At 50.9% G+C, this 19,053-nt stretch overlaps 1 protein-coding gene across 2 annotated transcripts in view; it reads left to right on the top strand.

Annotated features, from left to right (window-relative positions):
* The window catches only part of LOC144762824 (lebercilin-like), a 2,038,162-nt gene that overhangs the window by 1,918,227 nt on the left and 100,882 nt on the right, over positions 1-19,053 (top strand). For both annotated transcript variants that reach the window (XM_078648105.1, XM_078648106.1), the window contains one exon: positions 1,873-1,991. In XM_078648105.1, the coding sequence (XP_078504231.1) occupies positions 1,873-1,991 (119 nt within the window). The remainder of the gene's footprint in view (positions 1-1,872; positions 1,992-19,053) is intronic.

Below are 19,053 nucleotides of genomic sequence, written 5' to 3'. Positions count from 1 at the left end.
AAAAAAAAAACATGTCAGCATAAAAACCATCTGAAAACAATCCTACAGCGCCATCTATTGGCCTCACAAGATAAATGAAAACGTATTACACTTTTGTTCGTGTTTAATTATAGTCGTTGTTAAGGCTACTCGTTGTTGAATGTAGTAGTTGTTGAGGTGGTCGTGGTTCAGTTGCAGGTCGTTGCTTATGCGTCGTTGTTAAGGCCACTCGTTGTTAAAAATTCGTTGTTCAGGCTGTTTCCCCATCAAATCACCACTATATGACTCATCTTATTCCTCTTACAAACATCCCCTACCTCCACTCTTTGACTCATCCCAAACTTCTTTGACTACTATGAAATCCCATACAACTCTTTCCAAACTCTTCCCTCCTCTATCCATCCTTTATCCTGTTCATCCAACTAGCAGGCTCTATGACTCATCCTTAACCTCTTTTACTATTATAAACTCCCAAATAATCCTTTCTAAACTCTTCCCTCCTCTATCCATCTCCTAATCATCCAACTAAGAGAAGCACATGTCCACTACTCACAATAACAATTTATATTTCCCCCCTACCAGTCCACCACTATTCCAACTTTGGGTTCTAGATTTACAGTGCTGCTTGCCGAAAAGTGCTTCAGCGCCTAGTCATGGGTAGTAAACCCTATATAATTAGACCATCTCTGACTTTCAGTCTTGTGCTTCATCACATCCTTGCTAGCAGAAAAACCTGATGATGTCAGTTACATTTACTGTCTTCTCTTAGACATGGATGCTCAAGTATCTACACCTAGTCAAACATGTTCTCTTGAATGTGGGCAAGTGAGATCAACCATATGGAAACAGCAAACACACCCAAACCAATGTAGTTCTAATGCAATAAAATTGATAGCAGCAATGATTCATTGAATAACAAAACTAAAGATAAACGGTAAAAGTATATGTTGCAATTCAAATAATAAATAGTCAATAACGTGAGCGTGCAGAAAACACAGAAAAAAAGTCTCTCACATGCCTTCAAAACATGACCGGAAACCCAGTGATGGTTTTCACAATCAGCTGCACTAGGATATACAATTTGGGCCATGCAACAATGTGCTGTATCTTGCTTGCTCTAATAAGTTGGCATTCATTCTCATTGATTCAATGTGTAGACTATGACATGACAATTGTAGTTTGCTCCAAACTCTGCTGGTGTGGGTGTATAATTGTTTGAATCAAACGTTTGATGATATCCGTTTATGGCTTTAGGATGCGCTCTTATCTTGGCCCATGAAACTGATCTATGGTTTCACAACTTCTAGCACAGGCTCTTCCCTCCATGTCAGTGATGTATATACTCATATTATCTCCGGGTGCCCTCTCACTTCAGAAAATGTACCTGAACCTGTCTGACCAACTAGTGAAAGGGAAACTACAGCAATACATCTTGTGTACTTTCGACATCACTGGCAATGTGTCTGCAGCACAGGCTTCGTGCTCAAAGCTCTTTAAGGAAACACTGCATGTCTCCACATTTGCACACATGCATCAACTTGCATATAACATCGAGACTTTTGCACGGTACCCTTCATTCAGGAATGGATACATATAATATGGTAATTGTGATCAAATTATTTTTTTACACGTTCTCTGTGGTGTTCTTCCACGCATGCAAAAGAGGCAGTTTATGATGATCTTAACAGCGCTGCTAACTGATACCTATGATTAAACTGAAATTATCTAAATAGATTTTCGACTTTGTGCAATCAATGAAATATTTCGTTGTGTGTTGTTGTTCCTTTATCATTGTAAAACACATTTTGAAAAGATCCTAGAACTAAATATAAGTAATACAAAAACTGGCACTGCAAACCTGAATGTAATCTGCTTTTTAAATGACAATTGCAGCTCCTGTCCTAACTTCTGCAAAAGGTATACAAACTAATGAAGATGTCTTACCAGTACAGCTTGCTTCTTCAGCTCCATGTAGTACTACTGGCACTGCACAAGAATTACAAAAGCAAGAGGTATGTCCTTTACTAAAGATGAACTTGTGTTGCACTGAATCATGCTTTTGCTAAGCTTATTGAAAAGATCATTTTACTAAAGGTGTCTGTGTGCAAAGCTTTGAAGCAATTAATTTGTTAATAGATTTTCAGCCATCAGAACTCCAATAATGGTCATAAAATTAAATAGTTGAATTAAAAAACTTTTAAAAATAATGGCGAGGGGCGGGGCCAAGAGCATCAAGATGTCAGTCGCACCTTAGGAGTGCTCCGGACCCATCCGTCATCCGCTCTTTAATCGCTCGCCATCGGGACCCCAGTGTCGTGTCGGGAACCTTAGCTGGGCTATGACCCGAAGGTGGGGAGAAGGCCTAGCACGGGGGCAGGAGCGCGAAACAGGACACCGGAAGACCACACCAGTATACAGGTCGGAAGTGAAGAACCCCGAGCGGCCGTCCTCCTTTTATTAGACCCCGCAGGCCACGCCTGGCCTGCCGATGTGGTGGGTGCATGAGTGTTGGCCACTAGACCGCCAACTGTTACATCCCTATCCAACTCAGTTCTTTTGTTATAACATTTCTTTTAACATAATCACAATGGTTCACAACTGCTATTCCATCCAAAATAGAAGTACAGTACTTGCGTGGGCCTCAGTCGGCGAGCTCCGGGCCTCTTCAGGCGGGGGTTCGGCCTCAGGCTGTATCTTTGGGTGCTGGTACGCCCTTCCGTGCTGTTCTGGCCGGGGTTTTCGGAGCAAGCTCCATGATGAGATGAGAGGCTCACTTCCGGGGTCTCGCCGACTTGGCCACTAGCCTATTCTTACGCCCCTCCCTCGGGCGCAGCAGTAGTCATGGGACTTGTGTGGTCACTTGAGGTCTCCCTGCGATGTTCTGGCGGGACTTCCTTGAACCATGAGATGTTTCTGGATACTTCATCCGCTCCTCTGCCCGCAGTTACCATTGTGCCATGGTTAGCGGTGACTGTCCAGGTGCCAGGCTCCTAGTTTGTTTGGAACTTTCCCCCCTGGCGTCGGCTTCGCAGGATGACCATCGCTCCCTGGTTGAGCCTTCTTGGGGTGGCACGGCGTCTGACGCTTGCGTCTTGGTTGTGTTGCGCTCTTCTCTCTTGCACCTCTTCAACCTCCAGTTGAGGTGACGATCACCTCGGGCAGATAGGGAGCAGGTCCCAGTGGGGGCCATGGAGCATGAGGGCCCACGGGCTCCGCTGGGACGTACAGTGAGGGGTGCTTCGGTATTCTCTTAAGAACTCGTGGAGCCTCTGTTCTGGGTCTACTTGTTCCACGACCGCTATGCGAAACATCGTGTTCAGAGTGCACAGGAAGCGTTCGACAACACCAGTTCGCCTGAGGCCGCTGAGGGGTGATGCGGCGATGCGATATGCCTCGCTGTTGGAGGAACGTGGCAAACTCGGCCCCTTGGAACGGGGGACCATTGTCGCTTTGTACTTCTTGAGGAAAACCAAACATGGTGAAGACTTTCTCTAACACTGGTCCGACGTGGTTGAAGGCCGTAGATACGACGGGTTCTACCACAGGATGTTTTGAGAATGCATTTATGATCACATTTGTGCTTTCCTACTCGCTTACTTTGGACCATGGGATGGGTCAGGCCTCTTCGGTGATAACTGGGAGAGGTGTCTCCGGGCCACTTGACAGCTGGTACAATGAGCATCGTCTGACATATTCTTCTACCATGTCCTCCAGCTCTGGAGCCAGACCTTTTCTCGCATCCGTGCTTTCATCTTGGTTATTCCCTGGTGCCCTTCATGGGCTAATTGGACTGCCCGGTGCTTGAGGCTCTTGGGATCACTAGCCGGAGTCCTCTCAGCAGGATGCCCTCGCTGGTAGCGCTAAGTTCGTGACGGACCCGCCACATTCTTGTTAGGGTGTCACGATCTTCCGGCGTCCACGAGTTGGCCTGACGAATGTAGTTTGTCCACGAGCCTTCTTGCACGGCGCTTAGTGTCTTGGTGTAGACAGCATCAGTAGCAGCAGCTTCTCTGAGATCCTCCAGGGACATGCTCTGGGGGCATGCTGCCAGAGATACCAAATGTGCATATTGTTCGATGTCCTCATCTTCTTCTTGCTTCTCTGACCAAACTGGGTGTCTCGCGAGGAAGTCAGCCGGGTTCTTTGACCCTGGGAGGTATACCACCTCCATTTCATACGGTTGCAACTGGACTGCTCAGCGCTCAAAGCGCGGGAGTGGGTGCAGTGCAGTCCCTCTGGAGAGGGGAACAAGAGGCTGATGGTCGTTGACCATGGTGAACGGTCGTCCATGGAGGTACAGATGAAAGTGGTTACAGGCCCACTTGATGGCAAGCGATTTGCGCTCAATCTGGGTGTACCTTGTTTCCGTGGAGGTGAGAGACTTGCTGGCAAACGCCAAGGCGGCCCACTGGCCTGGTTCACGTTCACGAAATCGGCCGTTACCGACCGCTATTTGGTCTCCTACATCTGGCCCTTGGATCTCACTGCAAAAAACACAGTTGATGGATAGAATGTAGAACAATGTCATACATTCACCCCAGTAAAAGGATCTGGGCCTAAATCCATCGTTTTTTTGCACTCCACACCACCCTGGGTTAGACACTGGCTATATGCAAATCAGCTCTGACCCTGTGCCTCATGGGAACAGTCCAGTCCGAACTACCAAGCCATGTCTTACCCAGACCGGAATCAAGCATCCAAGGACCGGTTTCTGGCTATGAGCCTTCATCAGCCTGGATAGCTTGACTCCAGTGGTGTGGAGAGCCTGGGACTCACGTCTGAGCATACTCAGCCCACTCGGGGTGAAAATTGCAAAAAACACAGTTGATGGACAGAATGTAGAACAATGTCATACATTCACCCGAGTACAAGGATCTGGGCCTAAATCCGTTGTTTTTTTGCACTCCACACCACCCTGGGTTAGACACTGGCTATATGCAAATCAGCTCTGACCTTGTGCCTCATGGGAACAGTCCAGTCCGAACTACCAAGCCATGTCTTTCCCAGACCGGAATCAAGCATCCAAGGACCGGTTTCTGGCTATCAGCCTTCATCAGCCTGGATAGCTTGACTCCAGTGGTGTCTTTCCCAGACCACCACTTTGTTCGCCATAAGTTGGCAGGGTATGCTCAGTCGTGAGTCCCTTGCTCACTTTGTCACTGGATTCAAGCAAGCCGGGCTGAGGACGGCTGAAATGCCAGAAACCGGTCCTCGGAAGCTTGTTTCCGGTCCAGCGAAGGCATGGCTTGGCAGTTCGGGCTGGACTGTTCCCATGAGGCACAGGGTCAGACTGAGTTGCATATGGCCATGTCTGAACTGGGGTGGCAGAGTGGGCTAAAGAACGGTGATGAATTAAACCCAAATCTGTTGACTGGGTGTGAGTGTTTGATTGGTTCAGATGCTCCGTCTATCACCACCCCCTTTTGTACCACTTTGTTCGCCATAAGTTGGCAGGGTATGCTCAGACGTGAGTCCCTTGCTCACTTTGCCACTGGATTCATGCAAGCCGGGCTGAGGACGGCTGAAATGCCAGAAACTGGTCCTCATAAGCTTGTTTCCGGTCCAGGGAAGGCATGGCTTGGCAGTTCGGGCTGGACTGTTCCCATGAGGCACAGGGTCGGACTAATTTGCATATGGCCATGTCTGAACTGTGGTGGCAGAGTGGGCTAAAGAACGGTGATGGATTAAACCCAGATCTGTTGACTGGGTGTGAGTGTTTGATTGGTTCAGATGCTCTGTCCATCACCACCCCCTTTTGTACCACTTTGTTCGCCATAAGTTGGCAGGGTATGCTCAGACGTGAGTCCCTTGCTCACTTTGCCACTGGATTCAAGCAAGCCGGGCTGAGGACGGCTGAAATGCCAGAAACCGGTCCTCGGAAGCTTGTTTCCGGTCCAGGGAAGGCATGGCTTGGCAGATCGGGCTGGACTGTTCCCATGAGGCACAGGGTCAGACTGATTTGCATATGGCCATATCTGAACTGGGGTGGCAGAGTGGGCTAAAGAACAGTGATAGATTAAACCCAGATCTGTTGACTGGGTGTGAGTGTTTGATTGGTTCAGATGCTCCGTCCATCACCACCCCCTTTTGTACCACTTTGTTCGCCATAAGTTGGCAGGGTATGCTCAGACGTGAGTCCCTTGCTCACTTTGCCACTGGATTCAAGCAAGCCAGGCTGAGGACGGCTGAAATGCCAGAAACCGGTCCTCGGAAGCTTGTTTCCGGTCCAGGGAAGGCATGACTTGGCAGTTCGGGCTGGACTGTTCCCATGAGGCACAGGGTCAGACTGATTTGCATATGGCCATGTCTGAACTAGGGTGGCAACGTGGGCTAAAGAACGGTGATGGATTAAACCCAGATCTGTTGACTGGGTGTGAGTGTTTGATTGGTTCAGGTGCTCCGTCCATCACCACCCCCTTTTGTACCACTTTGTTCGCCATAAGTTGGCAGCGTATGCTCAGACGTAAGTCCCTTGCTCACTTTGCCACTTGATTCAAGCAAGCCGGGCTGAGGACGGCTGAAATGCCAGAAACCGGTCCTCGGTAGCTTGTTTCCGGTCCAGGGAAGGCATGGCTTGGCAGTTCGGGCTGGACTGTTCCCATGAGGCACAGGGTCAGACTGATTTGCATATGGCCATATCTGAACTGGGGTAGCAGAGTGGGCTAAAGAACGGTGATGGATTAAACCCAGATCTGTTGACTGGGTGTGAGTGTTTGATTGGTTCAGATGCTCCGTCCATCACCACCCCCTTTTGTACCACTTTGTTTGCCATAAGTTGGCAGGGTTTGCTCAGACGTGAGTCCTTTGCTCACTTTGCCACTGGATTTAAGCAAGCCGGGCTGAGGACGGCTGAAATGCCAGAAACCGGTCCTCGGAAGCTTGTTTCCGGTCCAGGGAAGGCATGGCTTAGCAGTTCGGGCTGGACTGTTCCCATGAGGCACAGGGTCAGACTGATTTTCATATGGCCATGTCTGAACTGGGGTGGCAGAGTGGGCTAAAGAACGGTGATGGATTAAACCCAGATCTGTTGACTGGGTGTGAGTGTTTGATTGGTTCAGGTGCTCCGTCCATCACCACCCCCTTTTGTACCACTTTGTTCGCCATAAGTTGGCAGGATATGCTCAGACGTAAGTCCCTTGCTCACTTTGCCACTGGATTCAAGCAAGCCGGGCTGAGGACGGCTGAAATGCCAGAAACCGGTCCTCGGAAGCTTGTTTCCGGTCCAGGGAAGGCATGGCTTGGCAGTTCGGGCTGGACTGTTCCCATGAGGCACAGGGTCAGACTGATTTGAGGGAGAGGTGTGGCGCCACGGCCAGGGCGACTGACGCTGGAATCTGGGGATCAGGGTTCGATCCCTGGCTCCGGCGGCAGGTTAGCCCAGCACCATGCGACTCTGGGCAATAGCTTGCTTAATCTTCCCGATGGCCCCCAGCGCCTAGAGACCCTTACGGGTGATTGTGCGCTATACAAATGTGGATTATTATTATTATTATTATTATTATTTGCATATGGCCATGTCTGAACTGGGGTGGCAGAGTGGGCTAAAGAACGGTAATGGATTAAACCCAGATCTGTTGACTGGGTGTGAGTGTTTGATTAGTTCAGATGCTCCGTCCATCACCACCCCCTTTTGTACCACTTTGTTCGCCATAAGTTTGCAGGGTATGCTCAGACGTGAGTCCCTTGCTCACTTTTGCCACTGGATTCAAGCAAGCCGGGCTGAGGACGGCTGAAATGCCAGAAACTGGTCCTCGGAAGCTTGTTTCCGGTCCAGGGAAGGCATGGCTTGGCAGTTCGGGCTGGACTGTTCCCATGAGGCACAGGGTCAGGCTGATTTGCATATGGCCATATCTGAACTGGGGTGGCAGAGTGGGCTAAAGAACGGTGATGGATTAAACCCAGATCTGTTGACTGGGTGTGAGTGTTTGATTGGTTCAGATGCTCCGTCCATCACCACCCCCTTTTGTACCACCTTGGTTCTCACGGCATCGGCTTGCTCCGTCTTGATGGATTACGGCCTCCCGTGGGGCTTGGTTAGGGCTTGATCCATCTCGTTTGCCCTAGCCGCAGACAGGTCATGTGATCTGGCTAGTATCAGTATGTCCTCCAGCGTGATTCTTGGTTTGTGCAGTATGAGTCCTCATAAGGTCTTGTCACGGCACCCCTGAATTAGTTGTCTCCTGATCTTCTTTGGCTGGTCTTCATCTGTGCACATGCTGGCAAGCTCCCGGAGACGTGCGCAGAACATGTGTGTCGATTCTCCTTCCCTCTGGAGGGCTTGTCTGAGCTTAAAGTTTTCGAAATCCGGGTTTAATTGTGGATTAAAATGGCCATTTAGCGCTGTTACTGCCCCATTATAGTCGTCTGCTGCCCCTGTATTAGGTAGATGCTTGAAAAGCTTGAAAATGTCATTCCCCACATAGTGTAACAGCAAAGACCTCTTTACCGAGTTGTCCTTCTCTATCGTCGTGACGAAATAGTTGTTGATACGTTCGTTCCATATCTTCCAAAGGGATCACTGACTAAATATCGAGGGACAAAAAAAGGCTACCCAAAATATCGACGCCAAAATATCGACAGACAAAATATCGAATTCCTATCTACAAACAGGTAAGTACCAAAATATCGAATCCAAAATATTTTTTAAAATATATACTTTGGAAAAATATAGAATTTCTTAAAAATAATGTAAAATTAAAAAAATATTAAAAATAAATAGCTAAAATATACTTAAAAATACTTAAATTACCATAAAATGATTAAATAATTAATTTAACTTATAAAAAAAAACATGCAATCATATTTGTTAAAACATATATATATATTAACATAATATTAATAAAATATACACAATATTATTACCGTAAGATAGCGGGAGTGTAAAAATTACTATTCCCACTCCTGGAAGTGCAACAGTAGGGAAAGCGTTGGATAGCATAGGGGTAAAAATTACTATTCCTACTCCAAAGAGTGCAACAGTAGGGAAAGCGTTGGATAGCGTAGGGGTAAAAATTACTATTCCCACTCCAGAGAGTGCAACAGTATGGAAAGTGTTGGATAGCGTAGGTGTAAAAATTACTTTCCACCCCATTCCCCTATAAACCCACAACCCGCTACAGAAAATAAATTAATATTATTCACATAATTATCAATTAATAAAAATTAATTATCAATTAAGAATTAATTAATTACCAAATAAAAATTAATTAATTTATTCAAAATAAATACCAATAAATTAATTAACATATTTAATTACTTATAATTAAATTACTTTCCACCCCATTCCCCTATAAACCCACAACCCGGTACAGAATTAAATTACGCAAAAATTAAATAACATAAAATTAATTACTTAAAATAAATTACAAAAAAATATACACTTCTCACACATATACTAACATACAAAACACTTTAAAAAAATCGATATTAAAAATTCAATATTTTTAAAAACCTATATTATGTACTTCGATATTTTGACTTTCTATATTTTTAAAATCGATATCACATTACTTACCTTAAAAACTATATTTTTGATGTCTATATTCTGTCCATTCGATATTTTGTCCATTCTATATTTTGGAGTCGACATTTGTGTTACTCGATATTTTGACCATATACCCTTCCAAAGGGAGCAGGCTAACGCGGGATTCTCTAACTTACTGAAAGGAGGTAAGACTCCTGATGCTGCGTGTTGGAACGGTATGCGGGCTGCGGCCTGGTCGCCGTCCCTCATTGCGTCTGACGGTGGGGCCTCTGGGTGTGTTTAGGCCGGTGGTGTGCCACGGGCTCTGGCGTGGCCTAGGGTAGGGTAGCGCAGGGTGTCCCACGTGGTGCTCTGTACTAGTATCAGTCTTGTCCTCTAGACTCTCAATGGGCTGGATCCCTCTCCTTCTCCTTACTTGAATGCTTTTATTTCCTTCCTTCCTTTTAGCAATGCTTGTTGGGTACAGGAAACAGCAGTGAAAGTCCTTGTTTCTGCCGTATGGATTGATACTTCTCCCTCCAGGTGGGGTCTCAAGCAGTTCTTCCCCCGGGCACGGCCCAGAGCGATGTAGCTTGGCGGGTGTGTGGCCAGCGTATTCAGACTGGGCTAGGCACAGTGGGGCTACCGGTGAGGTCGCGTGCTTCCCTCGATGTGCTTCCCGCATCAAAACGCGTCCGGCTCTGAGGCAGCTGCGGGTGCGCACGTGCTGCTGGCGTTGGGCAGTCTTCAGCTCGCGTGGTGCATAGCCGCGACGGAACGCACAGGAGGCGGCCGTTTCAGCCGAGTAGTGCGCAGTGAGAGCGAGGGTTGGGCCCCCTCCGGTCGTCGCCAGTGTCATGTCGGGAACCTGAGCTGGGCTATGACCCGAAGGGGGGGAAAAGGTCTAGCGCGGGGGCAGGAGCGCGGAACAGGACACAGGAAGATCACACCAGTATACAGGTCGGAAATTACGAACCCCGAGCGCCCGTCCTCCTTTTATTAGATGTGGTGGATGCATGAGTGTTGGCCACTAGACCGCTAACTGTTACACCCAGTGCCCTGCCAATCATTCGTCTGCCTACCTGGGAATCCGGGGGGTTCCTTTGCAGTGCTTCCTGGTGATCCTGGACGAGATGGGCAGCCCTGAACTCCCGGACTGGCCACCGGATTCCCGCCTGCCCTCAGGCCCTGAACACTCTGCCTAACGGGTGCCGGTCCTGGTGCTCTTCCGGTACTGCCTGCCCACACCCGGTGCCCTGTTGACTTTTGGGGACCGCCTGCCCTGCCCCGGTGCGCCCCCCCTGTTGCCAAAGACCCTTTGAGCCTGCTCGACCGCCGATCGGTTGGTGATGTGCTGATGTGCGAGTCTCCCCTGGAAGACTTGCGGAGCTGCGGCGCTGAGGCTGCGGCTGTCCTCAGCTCCCCCGGAGGCCTGCCTGCTGTGGTGTGGACTTCTGGAGCCCCCGGCCCTGAACTGGCGATGAGTCCTGTGTGCGGCAGCCATCATTTTAATATGGCCTGGAGGCCTGGGGCACGGAGACATAGGTGACGAGGTGAGGAGGAATGCCGATGGTGGGTGTCTGTGAGGGCCCTGCCTAATACTGAGTCGGCCATCGATCGGGTGGCAGGGGGGCGTTCTCCCCCCACTGATTGCTCCTGAGGCACAGAGGTGTCCCACACTTCACCCGGTCCTGCACTACGGGGGTACTATGACGTGGCCTGATTGGGGTGGTGGTACAAAAGGAGGCCCCCTCCCTCTGATGGTGCAGTACGCTGGGGGCCTCTTGACTGCCATTCCGGGCAGTGGCGCTCCAGTGGCTGTGCTGCCCACCCCCTCTTGAAACATTGCATGGGTTGCTGACCGGCCCCCTGCCGTGATTCCCGCCAGGTTGAGTCTCCACATGAGGCCTGAATCTTTAGGCACCTCTGCTGAGGGGCTGCGGAGCATTAGTGCTCCCAACTGCTGTCCGACTCGCTGGAGTGCAGGCCTGGGGAGCTGTGACTCAGCCGCCGATCAGGCGGTAGTGGGCGACCTCTGTACTGGTGTGGCCCTCCTCTCTGTTCTTTTGCTGCAGGGTGGTCCGGAGAGCCTGGGTCAAGACGATCCTGCGTGCCCTGCCTGCGTTGAATCGCGGTGCCTGGGTGCGGCGATCGGCCTGCTGCAGTTGGCCCCCCTCCTCCCCTGGTGCCTGAGTGGGACATGAGGGGTGTTGCGACTGCCTGTTCGGGCAGTGGCCCTCTTTGTGTGGGGTGTCCCTCCTGGAAGACCTAAGGTTGGACAGTGGCAAACGGCTGTGGCCCACTCGGTAGATCTCGTCCGCTATATCGAGTGGCGGTGTCTTTGTGACCTTGGCATCCCCCAGTCCCTCTCGAGACTCTGACTGCTCCTTCAATTTGCCATCAGGCGGTTGATTCTGGTCCCTCTGTCCCGAAGGACCTGGAGGTCCTAGGCTGACACCAACCTTACCCCCTGCAGATCAGTGCGTCCAGAGTTCTCTCCGCTGCCAGCGGGGGTCCTCTGTGTGCCTACATGTATCTTGCCCCTCTTCCCCCTTCTTCGCCATCATCCCTCCACTGGTCTGCCTGACCGATTGGTACCCACCCTTGATCGAAGGTAGCCATGGGTAGAGACAGAGTACCCAAGACCCCCGCCACCCAAACCAAGATGGATCGGTTTACCACCACGGACGCCGGGGCCACTGCTGGTCCCACGGACAAAGAAACTCCTGCTGTGACAGACCTCTGTACCATTCTCCAGGTGATTCACACGTCACAATCCTCTGTCGAGGGTAAGATTGCGGAGGTCAGAGTAGACATGACCCTGATCTGGCAAGATCTCCGCAATGCTACTGCCCGGATTAAAGAAGCAGAATCCCGCATTTCTACCATGGAGGACGATGTCCATCAGCTTAAGCTCCAGATGACCCAACTCCAGTCCCACACGCAGGAGCTACATCGGCGGCCCGAGGATGCTGAAAACCGATCCCGTCGCAACAACCTTCACCTGATTGGTTTTTCGGAGTGCGTAGAGCAGGGCCTGGTGGCGGACTTCGTGGAGCGCTGGATACGCTCCTGGATGCCCGAGGGCTCTCTCTTCCCCCTGGTTCTCGGTCGAGAAGGCACATCGTTCACTTGCTTCCCACCCACAGCCGGGCATCCCTCACAAACCAATCATCCTGCGGATCCTCAACTTCAAGGACCGCAACGCTATCCTGGCCGAGTCTCGTGAGAAGCAGCCTCTCAAGCATGAGAACCTGACGATAATGGTCTTTCCTGATTACACACCAGAGGTTCAGACCCTCCGTCGATCCTTCAGGAAAGGTCAAGCAAAAGCTTTGCTCGCTTATCATCCAGTATAGACTCCTCTTCCTGGCTTGTTTGCGAGTGGTTTTCCAAGACAAATCTCACTTCTATGACACGCCTGAGGAGGCATGGACATGGGCAACAGAGGAACGTCCGTTGAGACTGAATGCCGGTCCTCCGACCACGACGCAGGCACTCCGGTAGGCGCAGGGGCTTCACGGAGATTAACACCCAAACCATCTGGTGAAACCTCCCCTGCTGAGCGGCGCTTCAACTCCTCAGGCCGCTCCGACCCCGGAACTGATTCGCCCATCCTTGCTGGACCTCCCAGACACTGACCTCTCCCACAGCCCAACGCTCCTCCCAGGACCGGCTTGAACCTTTTGCTGAACTGTTAACTTTTCCTTTGTCTCTTCAGATGGTGGCTGGCGTCACCCAATGCTAGCACCTTGCCTAACGACAAACTTGTCATTGATGGCTACAGATATGAACATCCTACTACGAGGAGGGGTCCTCCACGACTTTCCCTTTTTCTAAGAGTTTTAGTTTGGTTCTTTTGCTTCACTGTTTACTGTTTGGGCGACAGATGCTTCCGTTCCTGAAGTGTAGGGTGGGGGGTGGAGGGGTTTGGGGGGGGGGGGGGGGTGTGAGCTGCAACCCCTGTTTGTTTTGTTTTTATTTTCTCTGTTTTCTGCACCAATCTCATTCCTTTACATGTGGATGAACACTTGTCACTCGCTCCTATAACACCATATCCACTGGTTCTAGACATAGTCTCACTTTTCGGGCCTCTGCCATGCTGGCCGGCAGCCTGGCCCCCTGCATGACTTCCCCCTGTCCCGCAATTCTAGCAGGGCGTCGTCGCTCCATATAATGTCCTGGAATGTTAATGGCCTACTAGATAAGATCAAGCACGCAGCTGTCCGGTGATATGCCTAGCTACAAGCAGCAGACCTACTCCTGCTTCAAGAGATCCATCTGCTAAGCAACCATTGTCCCTTCTTTGCACGACACGGCTATGGCGCAGTCTGGCATTCTGGATTTAGTAAGGTGTCAAGAGGGGAAGCTATCCTGGTGCGTCGTACTCTTCCTCTGGTGGCACGTAAAGTGACACACGACCCTCAGGGCTGTTTTATTCTTCTGGATGGGACCCTCGGAGATCGCCCTCTTAATCTACTCGCTGTTTATTCCCCTCCCACCTTATTAGCTTCCACATACCAGAAGCTTACTTTAGAGGTCACTGCCCTGCCCCTGGGACTGACAGTTGTTGGGGGTGATTTCAATGCAGTTATGGACCCCGGCCTTGATACCGCGTCAACCCCCTCCTCCTCCAGGATTGCCCATTCTGGCCTCCTCTCGACATGGGCTGCTAGCCTAGGTCTCGGGGATGCTTGGAGACTTTGGTACCCGACAGCGCGACAATACACACATACTTCGGCATCTCACCGCACGCACACGCGCATAGACTACGTTTCTCTGCCGACTCAGGATTGCCAGACGATTCAAGTAATTTCTATCCTCCCCCGAGGCTTGTCAGACCATTCCCCGGTGATGCTCCACATAGGCTCCCTCCCCCCATCCTCCCACCCAATTTGGCGACTCAACGCCTGGTTTATGCAAGACGAGGAGTTTAGGGACCAAATAGGTACCGAGCTCCGCCTTTATTTCACCACTAATCAAGGTTCAATAGCCTCCTCCCGTACCCTCTGGGAGGCCGGAAAGGCCACCATTCGGGGTTTCGCCAAGGCCCAACTCAAACTCACCCGCACGGTGCGTGACTCTCAGCTCACGCTTCTGGAAGCACAGGCCGCCCAGCTTGAGACACTACCCCCTGACGACAGAACTGATGCCCAAGACAGGAGACATGCGTTCCTGAGGGATGAGATCAGAAAGACCTCCCTGGAAGCTGCCAAATTGCATTGCCGATCTTCCATGGCCTGCGTGTATGGTTGGGGAGATAAAAAGGGAATGCTCCTCCACCGCCTTGCCACCTTCCCTATGGCCAACCGTATAATACCAGAGATAACTGATACGAGGGGGGCGCTAGGGGGTGCACACACAAGATGGCCACACAAGCGTGAGGCTCCTGCAGCCAGGTGTATTTTATCCTAAAAATATCCTGCCAAATGAATAGGTGCATACCTGCAAAACACGCCATCTGAGAGCCAAATGCCACCTCTCGCCTCGGTGTGAAAATCTGGCTGATTGGTGCTGAGCTGAGCCTGCCATGAGCTGCTGAAGATCTGACCAAGAGTGCCGTGGCATTTCAAATATAACAAATCCTAGGCAACTTGAGGGTCCTGAAAATTGTCAGGTACATCAACACACAATGGATAAATCTGACAGTGTACTGGGCAAAAAACAGCAACTACGTTTTAAAAAATATATTGTTCATTTATTTAAAAAAAAAAAACCATATACACATAAGAATTAAAAACCATGTGATTGAGCAAAAATACAATGAATGACAATAATAATTGACGCAATATAAAACATAAAATATTATGAATACAATGCATATATGAAATTAAATAAGAAACTAAACAACACAACAGTGGGAAAAAGATAATCTCTATGCGCGTTTTGGCGTTAAACACGCCTTCTTCTGGAGACCCACTGGAAGATTCTAAAAAGAGTGAAGCATGGGCGCAAGATGACGCAAGAGGAAGATTTATAGACGGATAAAAGCAATTCAGAAAGGTGTCTACTATGTAGCATGTGCCAATGATAGATGGCGCCTGCAGTAGTTGGTTAAAAATGACCTCCTTTCATGTGTGAGTACTGGTAGAAAAGCAGAAGAGGTTCTGCAATAGACTTGACTTTTAACAAGTTGCCCAATTATGGGGCGCTGTAATATTGAGCAGAAATGATGAACTGCTGGTTTCAGGGAATCGCTCGGGACCCCTAACGACCTTCAATAGTTTTCCAAGTCCAGATGATCTTGATGTCTCATCGGATAAGGTACCAAATGGGTAAATTGTGGATAAAATGTGTCGTGATCTGAGGTGAGGGGCGCTAGGCCCTCATGACGCAGCAAGCACACAATGAGGCAGACACCGACACAGTGGTAACAGATGGGTGAATGGGCCCCAGAGCACGTGCGCTCGGCCCCTTTATTGGCCAGTGTCACATGACCTGTGACGCCTGGTGGTGGGTGGGTGTTAGGTGTACAGTTACAGAAAGAACTGAGACACTAGACCGTGTCTTACGTTACTACATCCCTCCCAACCTTAGTTAAGCAAATTACCCTAACTAGAGTTCAACCTGCGGGGAAAAAATACAGTTCAAACAAAACCTATGATTTACACGACGATTCCCACGTGGTGGTCTTTACTGCTGGCTCAGTTGATTGCTGGCAATGTCTTTTCTTTTGCCTTGGCAGACTTGCAGCTTGTAAGTGGGCTTTACAGTCTCTCTCGCTCTGTTTCACATCCTGTGAACGTGCAGAAGTATAAATATACATTGAGTCCCAAGTGTGTTACTTTTCGCTGGACCGTCCTGTTCAAAGTGCTTGGTTGAAACTGGTGTCTGTTCCGGACTGGACTTTCAGCTGCAGGTCATCCCTCTCACGGATGCCCCTCTCTCGTGGGTGTCCCCTCTCACTGGACGACCCGGAGGCCCTTCTGCCAGGCTTCCACTGGACCGGTGTGCATGCCGCCTTGCCTCTTCAACATGTTGAAGGACGTCGCTACGGGTCATCTTCTCCGTGTCCGAGTTCCACCTGAAAGGGTGTTGTTGGCACTGGTTCAGTCGTGTGCGACCTTCGGTCTTCCAGGATCTTCAGCGTGAGCTTCAACAGTCCGTCTCTCGTTGGGGACCCGCTGCCACCGGTGTCCCTGAGGCCTCTGCCCCTGGATTTCCGCGGCCCTTTCGTCCGTTCCATCCCAGAGGTGGGTGTTGCCAACAGACTGGCGTGCTCTCTTCTGTCCTTCCATGGATGACTGTCGGGTTCGCACGTGGATGCTTCCTTCCAGTGATGTTACTTGTCCCGGTCGTGCTTGTGGACTGTCGTGCACCTCTCACGTTCTTCTCGGTGTTTCCCCTTTTGAGTGTCGTGGTGTTTTGGTCCACACTCCTCTTGGTTATCCTCCATTCTCTTGTCGTCCTGTCGTCGTGCTCTGACCTCTTTTCCTTTTCTTCTCTTCGGTGGTGGCAAACGTGCCACTCAGACCTCTTCTCCTTTCTCCATCTACTTCGCAACGCGGTCTGGTCACCTTGCTGTTACATCTTCCTAACCAGACTTCTCCAGGCAGCGTGCACTCCACCTGCTTCCATCCGGTCCTGTCCTGGTTCACGGACACTGTCTTCTCTCGTCAGTCTGTGACTGGACCGGGCGTTGCGATCTTCTCTCTCTCTTTAGACGTTACATGTTGAATTGTGGTTGTCGAAGTTCGTTAGTCGCTGATCATGGACTGTGTCTTGGTGTTCGAACTTCTTGGACCTCTGCCGGTCCACTCTGCCGATGCTGGCAGGCTATCTTCGGTCCTCTTGTGGGATACTTGCTGTGTTACGGTTTGTTGACCCTTGCTTCGGTCACCTCCTTTTGCGACCGCCGGTGGGTCAGTTTTTGGTGCAGCCATCTGGCTGGCCGGCTTCTTGAGTGTGGCACGTGTGTGACTGTCTGTGTTCTTCGTGCGACCGTCTGTGTTCTTCGTGCGACCGTCTGAGGGGTCGGCTTTTCCTTCTCTGCGACCAGACGGGGTGGTCTTCTGCGTGAGTCCCCACGCTTCGCTGTTTTCAATTGGGTCACTCTTCGCTCCGTTCCGGTGCGTGAGCATTGGCGCGCTTTCGTCCGCGCTCTTCCTGTGCTGCATTTCTGTGCGGAGGGTTACGCCGCCACTCCAAGCTTCTTTGTGTTAGGTCAGCTCCCCGTTACGTCACGGGTGTGCTTGCTTTTCTTCTGAGACCTTGGAGCAGTGTTGACGGTCGTCGCGCTTCCTCCCTGTGTCGTACTTGCTTGCTGGGGAGTCTTGGGACCTCTGTTCTGTTCCCGTGGTGACGGAGCTGCAGTTCCTTCCCTGCTGTTGCAACGACAACCTGTGGCCATCAGGTGCCGCTCCGCTGGCAGTTGGTCTCTGCTTGTCCCCTGTGCGTCAGGTGGTCTGCGCTTCCGTTTTGTCTCCTGCTCCTGGTCACTGCTTGCGAGCGTCAGTCCTTGCGCCCTCCTTCGTGCGTGGAGTTACCTCACTCCTTCTCCTGGTGCGTTAATTCTGCGTGCTTGGCGTATTTATGCCTTTCTGGCGCGTTCCCGCGCCTTCACTTGCTGCTACAGTCTTGTGCTGTTGCTGGCCGTTCCTAGGCTTGTGCAATGCTTGTTTGCTTCTTTGTTTCGGGTGTGTAGCGGTTTGCAATCTAACCTGGACGTGATTGCCGGTCGAGTGTGGCAATTTGTAGTCTTTTCCCTGCAGCTGCACCTGAGGGCACTACTTTCCCCTGAGCCCCTTTTGTGTGCTGTACAATTGTCCTTGTTAGTCTCTGACACTCTATGGCATGTGAGTAGGTGCCATAGCATTACACTGCGGGGGTACAGTAGTGTCCTTCAGTCACCCCAAACTGGGTAGTGTCCTTGCACCCTTCTGGCATATCTGTATGCCTTGCATCGTTTTGGGGGAAAGTTTGTCTTGCAGGCTGCAGTGTTGCCTGTTGGCCACTGGGTGGCAGTGTATCTCGAACTGGCTGCCTGCCGCCTTTGCTTTCACTCGCTCCGAGTTATTTTGGTTCTCCGAGGCACCTCCCGGTCTTCACCCCGGAAACGCGCAGGCCTTGTGCAGCTTGCTCCTGACGGCCTTGCAGTCATTACCCCCTGGGCGGGCACATCATCAGACAGCCTCGCTGCCTCCGAATTCCCGGCAAGTCCTTTATTTATATATATCTTTTTATCCCCAGTCTCGCACGATGCCCATTCAGTGCCGGGAGGGGGGGGGGGGGGCTGGAGTTGGCGCTTTCCTTGACGGGTGTGGAGGAGTGGGTAGCTACTCCACTCTCCACTGTTTTCCCAGCGGCCTCACTGCCCCATTGCTGTACGGGCTCACCTTCTGCCCGCTTCCCTTCACTTTACACTTTTCCTCCCCCCGCAGCAGCTCCTTCACTCACGCGCTGCCGGGGGTGTGGTAGCGCCGTCAGCCTCTCCTCAAAACGCGGGCGGGCTCCGCTTGCGATGCTCTCCCGCCCGGCAGCTCTTCTACACGCTGCGGGCACTTCTTTTGTAGATTCTTCGCCCCGCCGCCGCGGCCTCCACTCACACACTGCGCGGTGGGGACAGGGACACTCGGGGTCGCTTCTCACCTGCCGGCGGACCTCTTCAACCA

Source organism: Lissotriton helveticus, chromosome 6 (genome assembly GCF_964261635.1).
Source record: "Lissotriton helveticus chromosome 6, aLisHel1.1, whole genome shotgun sequence".
NCBI classification, from domain to species: Eukaryota; Metazoa; Chordata; class Amphibia; order Caudata; family Salamandridae; genus Lissotriton; species Lissotriton helveticus.
Note: the sequence above shows the minus strand (reverse complement) of the source record. Positions and strands in the feature narration are given on the sequence as shown.